At 45.2% G+C, this 7,500-nt stretch overlaps 1 protein-coding gene across 1 annotated transcript in view; it reads right to left on the reverse strand.

Moving 5' to 3' along the window:
• Window positions 1-7,500, reverse strand: part of mgat4b (alpha-1,3-mannosyl-glycoprotein 4-beta-N-acetylglucosaminyltransferase B) — a 254,242-nt gene that overhangs the window by 125,556 nt on the left and 121,186 nt on the right. Inside the window, exon 2 of the mRNA XM_063189685.1 lies at window positions 2,056-2,235. Coding sequence (XP_063045755.1) covers window positions 2,056-2,235 — 180 coding nt within the window. The remainder of the gene's footprint in view (window positions 1-2,055; window positions 2,236-7,500) is intronic.

Here is a 7,500-nt window from a genome sequence, read left to right on the forward strand (position 1 = left end):
CCAGCCAAAGCTGCTCTGGGTGTGAGAGTTGGAGAGAGGGGGTGAAGGGAGAGGGAGAGAGAGAGAGAGAGAGAGAGAGAGAGAGAGAGAGAGAGAGAGAGAGAGAGAGAGAGAGAGAGACAGACACAGCAACATTGTGTGAACAAGCGGTCAGCTGTTTACACATATGCACATGTTTATCCCTCTACGCACGTGTTTATGACTGCAAATAGTAACACTTGTATGCAAGAATTTACAGTACATGAATACAAATGCATATTCTTGTGTTGACACAGACGTTTGTGGGCTTTAAAAGTATGCCTGCTCTGCATGTGTGCACAGCTGCCTATGATTGCAAATAATGTGGTGTGCATGTTTATGTGGGTTTGTCGATGTCTGTTGAAATATGCATGTAGATTTGTATGTGTATGAGTATGGATGTGTATTCATGCAAGTAAAGCATATGCAGTACAAGTGTATTAGAGAAATGTAGAGTAGAGTAGAGTAGAGTAGAGTAGAGTAGAGTAGAGTAGAGTAGAGTAGAGATCTTTTATTAATCCCGAGGGAAATTAAGGTATCTGACAGCTTACATAAATACACAATACAAAACATACACAAAGACCTATTGCACATTGCAATAAACATATAGCAAACATGTATCTGTATATGCAATCTTGCATGTGTGTACATGTGTGTGTGTGTGTGTGTGTGAGCCTCAGCATGTGAACACTTTCATGTGTGAATGCAGGTGACCCCAGGATGGTGCTGCAGCTGACCCGACAGGCTACATGTGTGTGTGGGTGGGTGCAGATGACTCCAAGAGCTGACCTGACAGCTGCTACAGGTGCATCAGTGATCTCAACTAGCACCAGCTACAGCATGTGAGTGCGTGCGTGCGTGCGTGCGTGCGTGCGTGCGTGCGTGCGTGCGTGCGTGCGTGCGTGCGTGCGTGCGTGCGTGCGTGCGTGCGTGCGTGCGTGCCTGCCCCAGCTGACCTGACAGCTGCTGGTGCGGTTGTGGTTGCCAGGTGCGCTTGATGTTCCTCCTTTTCATCGATGGCCCTCTGGATCTTCTCTGCAGGTGCATGTTTGTATCTACAGGTCAGTGTGTGTGTATGTCTATGTGTGTGTGTATCCACTTGGGTGTAGATGTAGTCGCTGTTTGTGATGTATTGATAAAATGTCTCCTGTCATGCTGAATTGTTTGCTTTATTGTATATTCGCTTTATGCATTATGCATTTGCATTATGTTTTATCATTTGTTTTATTATGCGTACCTGTCTTAGGACAATGAATGCAATTTAGCAACTATGCCAACTCCGGCATATTTACATGTATTGTATGTAGTGATTAATGTGCATTGTCCTAATCAAATAAATGAATGAAAATGAAAGGCATTTAGGTGCGTAGCTGACCTCAGGTGCGGTTGATGTCCCGGAGCGCCTGCTTCTCAGCATCTACATGTTCCCGTGTGCATGCCTGCATGCATGCGTGTGTGTGTGTGGGTGTGTGTGTGTGAATGCGTGCATGACTCTGTGCGTACGTGCATGTGTTTAGGTGCGTATAGCTGACCTGAGAGGCTGCTCCAGGTGCGGTTGATGTCGCGGAGCGCCTGCTTCTGGGTGACGGGCCTTTTGATCTCATCTACATATGTGATATGGGATGTGTGTGTGTGTGCGTATGTGTATATGTGTGTGCGTGCGTGCGTATGTGCGTGTGTTAAGGTGCGTATAGCTGACCTGAGAGGCTGCTCCAGGTGCGGTTGATGTCGCGGAGCGCCTGCTTCTCTGCATCTACATGTTCCTGTGTGCACGCGCGTGTGTATAGGTGTGTGTGTGAATGCGTGCATGACTCTGTGCGTACGTGCATGTGTTTAGGTGCGTTTAGCTGACCTGAGAGGCTGCTCCAGGTGCGGTTGATGTCTCTGAGCGCCTGCTTCTGGGTGACGGGCCTTTTGATCTCATCTACATATGTGATATGGGATGTGTGTGTGTCTGCGTATGTGTGTGTGTGTTTGTGTGTGTGTGAGTGAGTGCGTGCGTGCGTATGTGCGTGTGTTAAGGTGCGTATAGCTGACCTGAGAGGCTGCTCCAGGTGCGGTTGATGTCGCGGAGCGCCTGCTTCTCTGCGATGGCCCTCTTGATCTCGTCCAGCACCAGGTTCAGCTCCTTGCTGCGCTTCAGGTTCTCCTGCTCCGCAGAGTGCAGACGCTCCCTCAGGGCCAGGAACTCACGCTGGTACACGTCAACCACATCACCTGCAGAGGGAGGAGAGAGATATATGTAATTAATATAATAAGATATAATAATATAATACTGAAGGAGCACATCAACTGCAGATGAACGAGAGAGAGAGAGAGAGAGAGAGAGAGAGAGAGAGAGAGAGAGAGAGAGAGAGAGAGAGAGAGAGAGAGAGAGCGAGAGAAGAGAGAGAGAGAGAGAGAGAGAGAGAGAGAGAGAGATGTAATACTTATTTATTAAAATAAGAAAAAGTCAAGGATCCATGTTCACCACACCATCTGGAGTTGAATGAGGGAGGGAGAGAGAGAGAGAGAGAGAGACAGAGACAGAGACAGAGACAGAGTGTGTGAGAGAGTGAGAGATGTAATATCTATTTGTAGCCCCTTAACAAAAACATTTCCACCACTGGAACGATGAAATAGTCACTGAAAAACACTTCACTACCAATGTACTACACCACTATGACAGTGCACAGGGCCTTTAGCAATACATTATGACCTCGCCATTGTCATTTTGATAACAGTCAAGTTATAACAGGGGCCATGTCTTAAGGCGTTAAATTGAACTTCACATTCCATGGAAGTCGGCATCGCCATTCACAATGAGAAGGAAGGAACCGTCTCAAAGAAGAGGGTAGAGCTGAGAGGGTGAGATGAAAAGGCGGACAAGCAACAAAAGGGAGAGATAGAGAAAAGATGGGATGAAAGGGAAGAATAGATAAAGAGAGGGAGATGGAGAAAAGGTGAAGGAGTCACGTCCACCAAATCACTTGGAAAGTTGGAAAGTGGAGACATAGAGAGAGAGATATAATTAGGGGTGGGCATAGATTAATTTTTTAAATCTAGATTAATCTCACTGTAATTATGAAATTAATCTAGATTAATCTAGATTAATCTAGATTAATCTATATCAAAATGACTCATTCAGAATAGGCACGCTAGCGAAATAATGATGAAAAAAAATCTTAAAACAGATGGCGCAGTAGACCAGAGCTCATCTCTTTTTTCCAAAATGCATCCCAGCTTCAAAAAAATTCTCATGTTGATACACTGCAATATTTGTGAAGCGTGTCGAATATGTTAGGAAGCATACAGTCAGTCATAAGATACTGAAATTTCAAAATGAACAGTGCTATAAATTGTAGAGGCAAATACAGATAAATCTATCAAACATTTAGACTTTTTAAACAAAATGACCTCAACAATTCAGCATTTCTAATGGGAGAGAGAGAGAGAGAGAGAGAGAGAGAGAGAGAGAGAGAGAGAGAGAGAGAGAGAGAGAGAGAGAGAGAGAGAGAGAGAGAGAATCTGGCACTGACTGTTAAAATGGGCAGGAGGCTCCTTTAAGAGAGGGAGGAGCTAGACTATGTTCAGATATCTAGAACCTACAGCTCTGGCCTACAGCAATTTTGCAGTTGTTCTCAGAGTTAAAATGCCAGAGGAGTCACTCACAACTCAAAATTAATTCAGTTTGCAAAAAAAACAAAAAAAAGAAGTGCGAGTACTGCGCTACACGTTTCTTACCGTCTGATATGAGGATATCTCACTGAGTCGTAAATGCGCGATTGTAACACAAACATTGAGCGAGAGTAGATACTGACAGTTTCAGTTTGACAATCTTCAAAATGCATATCACACGGAATGTTTTGCAAAACAACGTCTACCATGGTAGAGAGATTAATTTTTACAGCATGCAAACACTGTTCATATTTAGGTCTGCTGAAGCAACAGGTGGAGATGAGAGAAGCGACTGGAGCGCAGTCTGAAAGCGTCTGTCAATTGAACGCTATGGTGACGTGCATACCCAAATTCCAAACCCAATTTTGAGAATAGATTAACGTGCGATATTTTCTTTATCGCCCGATAAGAGTCTCACATTATCGCAGCACGTTAACGCCGATAACGGCCCACCACTAGATATAATACTTATTTAAAACCACACTTAACATTTGATGTAAGTCGGCAGCACCTCCATTCAGTATGAGAAGGAAGGAACCCTCTCCCTCACATTTGAAAAGGCCCACAATCCCAAAACCCTATCGTCATCAAATGAACATCAACCTTCCTGTCCCTTCAGAGCAGAGGACTTCAGTTAACATCCTTGATTCAAGAGTCTTAAACCTATCAATCTGATACAGCCCTTTTTCTTCCAGATCCACCCTGTGGCATTTAAAGACTGACATTTTGGTATGTCAAAACAGATCAGAGAGAGAGAGAGAGGTGGGGGAGTGTAGAGAAGAGGGTAGAGCTGAGAGGGGAGAGAGAGAGAAAGAAGGAAGAGAGCAACAGAGGTAGAGATGAAGACAGGAGAGAGGGATAGATGAAGAGAGGCAAGAGAATAGAGAAGGGCCCAAAAGATGGATAGATCAGAGGAGAGAGAGGAGAGTGGAGATGTAGAGAGGGGGAAAAGACAAACAACAAAGAAATGGTGAGTTTGTGTGACTGTGTGTGTGCGTGTGTGTGTGTGCGTGCGTGCGTGCATGAGTGTGTGTGTGTGAGTGTGTGCGTTTGAAGAGTTACAACTCCACATGGTCCCCACCTCCGTCGAACACTGAAAAGCACTCTGCTTGAACGAAACATGCACACGCACACGCACACGCACGCACGCACGCACGCACAGTCTTTTGTTAGCACACCACTCATTAAAACAGCACTGCACTCACAATGCGACTGGCACTCACCAAATAAGACTCGCAACTCACATTAAGGAACCCGGAGAAGAAGAAGAAGAAGAAGAAGAAGGAGAAGGGAAAAAATCGTGCCTAAAAACAAGGAGCCGTTGTTTAAAGTTTTAGCTACACGCTGAGAATCATCAGTCTTTGTTTAACGAGCAGAGAGAAGAAGGAAGGGGGGAAAATACACCAAGAGAGGCATGAAGACAGACTTTTAAAAACTGAAGGCATTTTTTTCGGAGTGAATATCGATGCCAGCAGGGGGGTGGGGGGATGAAGAATGATGGTGGTGGTGGTGGTGGTGGTGTTGGGGGAGGGGGCATGGGCTTGGACACTTCTCCTGAGATTCATCGGTCTTTTGCTTGACGAGCAGAGCGAAGCGAGAAAAGAAAGTCAAGAAGGCAGACTTTTAAAAAGCTGAGACTTTTTTTTGGGGGGTGGGAGGGGTGCAGATACTGTGCCAGTGGTAGGGTGTGGGGTGTGTGTTTGGGGATGTGGGGGGTTATTGGACTGGACTCCTCGACTCCATTAGCCGGTCTTAACAGAGTAATCAATAACACTCCTCCATAGATGGATGGCTATCGATCAGATCAGGGCTGCCGATCTCGGGCATGTGTGAAGCGAGGACAGCTGAGGCGAGGCGAGCTGAGGGCTGAGAGCTGAGCCAAGGACGACATTAGCAAAACCACCTCTCCCGCCCCTAAGGAGATAAGGGTGGCGCAGAGCAGACACCTCGCTGTATCAACGACAAAAGCAACTGCCAACTTCCAATCAAACTTTGGAAAGTTCCAGAAAGAAGACATAAATGACAGAAAAAGTTCTGGATGAAGCACGAGTCTGGGGCAGTGAGTTTGCATTAACCAACCAACAGAGGCTCGTGATGATGGGCAAGCTGCCCCCCCCTCCATCCACAAGCACACCACCCCAACAACCCTCTCAGAGGAAAAGACTGGCATAGAGAAGACACTTCGCTGCATCACCCACAAAAGCAACTGCCAACTTCTAACCAAGTTTGGAAACTTCCTTTTTAAAAAAAGAAGAAAAGGGAGCTCTCGTGCAGTGGTTTTGCATTAACCAACCTTTACTGTCAGAGGGTCATGATGCTAGGGGATGCTGAGATAAGAGTGGAGCAGACACCGGATGTGTCATCGGCAAAAGCACCTGTCAACCAAGTTTGGAAAGTTTCAGCACAAGAAAATACATTCAATAAAGTTCTAGAAAAGGGAAGCTCAAGGTCAGCGTACAGAGGTTGTAAATGTATTGCCTATGACTGACAGACCATCACAATGGCATGGATACTGATGCTGCTACTGATGTATTCCATGTGGAAGAAATGGCTGTAGAAACATAACCTTTGCAGCCACTTGAGTGTAAGTCTTGCCAAAGAAGTTGAAAAGCAACTACTACAACTCTTGAAATGACAAGTCCATTTTGTTTGGAACTTGAGATTTTTGTCTACCAACTCTGTTGAACTATACACAGTAGTGTCATTTGCTATGAAGTCAAATTGAATGTCAGCCTGTCTGCAAGTTGGGTGATTGTGTCAGTACGTGCGTGCTTAGTCTGAAAGTGTGCGTGCGTGTCAGTGGGAGTGATGACATGAAAGTGCCGTATCTCAGTTTGAGAGTCTGTGTGTATCAGCCAGACAGAAAGAGAGGGAGACAGAGTGAGTGCCTGCTTGTCTTTGTGTGAATAGAGTAGTCTCTAACTAAGTGTGGAAAGTTCCAGAAAAGGAAACTACTAGAAGAGATGAGTGCTGTCAGCTGTGCAACAAAGGAGCTCATTCTCTGACAAGTATTCGTAACAATCTCAATGATGATGAGGGTGATGATGATGGTCATGTTGATGGTTTATTTTGTGGCCATTCTATAGGCAAGTTTTTCTAGATGTGGTGATGAGGGGTTTTATGCAGTAACATGCAACCTTCATGCGGTCTTTCTATAGGCATGTTCTTTTAGAACACTGAATGGCATGGTGGAGAGCTTTATGTTGATGGTTTAATTTTGTGGCCATTCTATTGGCAAGTTCTTTGAGAACACTGAATGATGTTGATGAGAGTGATGATGATGATGATGATGATGATGATGATGATGATGATGATGATGATGATGATGATGATGATGATGATGATGATGATGATGATGATGATGATGATGAGGGAAGCCAACAAGGGGGGACAAAGGGGTCAGTTGCCTCGGGCCAAGGGAGAGAAGCGGTCCAGAATTGGGTCCATATTACATTGTATGCATTGGGTGGGGAGGGGCCTTTCAGATGACTTTGTCCCGGGCCTGGCAAAAGCTTTCAGCGGCCCTGATGATGATGATGATGAGTTTTTATGCCGTAACATAAGACCTCCATGGGGTCTTCCTATAGGTGAGCGACTGAAAGATGATGTTGATGATGATGATGATGATTGATGCTGATAATGATGACGGATTTTATGCAGCGGATATAAGACCTTTTATGTGTTGGAGCGGCTATTTTGTAACCCCGACTCATAGAAGAGGATGATGGTAAAGATGATGACGATGACGATGACGATGACGATGATGATGATGATGATGATGACGATGATGGCTGGTTTTATACAGCAGATTAAGACCTTTATGCG

Source organism: Engraulis encrasicolus, chromosome 23, assembly GCF_034702125.1.
Source record: "Engraulis encrasicolus isolate BLACKSEA-1 chromosome 23, IST_EnEncr_1.0, whole genome shotgun sequence".
In the NCBI taxonomy this organism is placed as follows: Eukaryota; Metazoa; Chordata; class Actinopteri; order Clupeiformes; family Engraulidae; genus Engraulis; species Engraulis encrasicolus.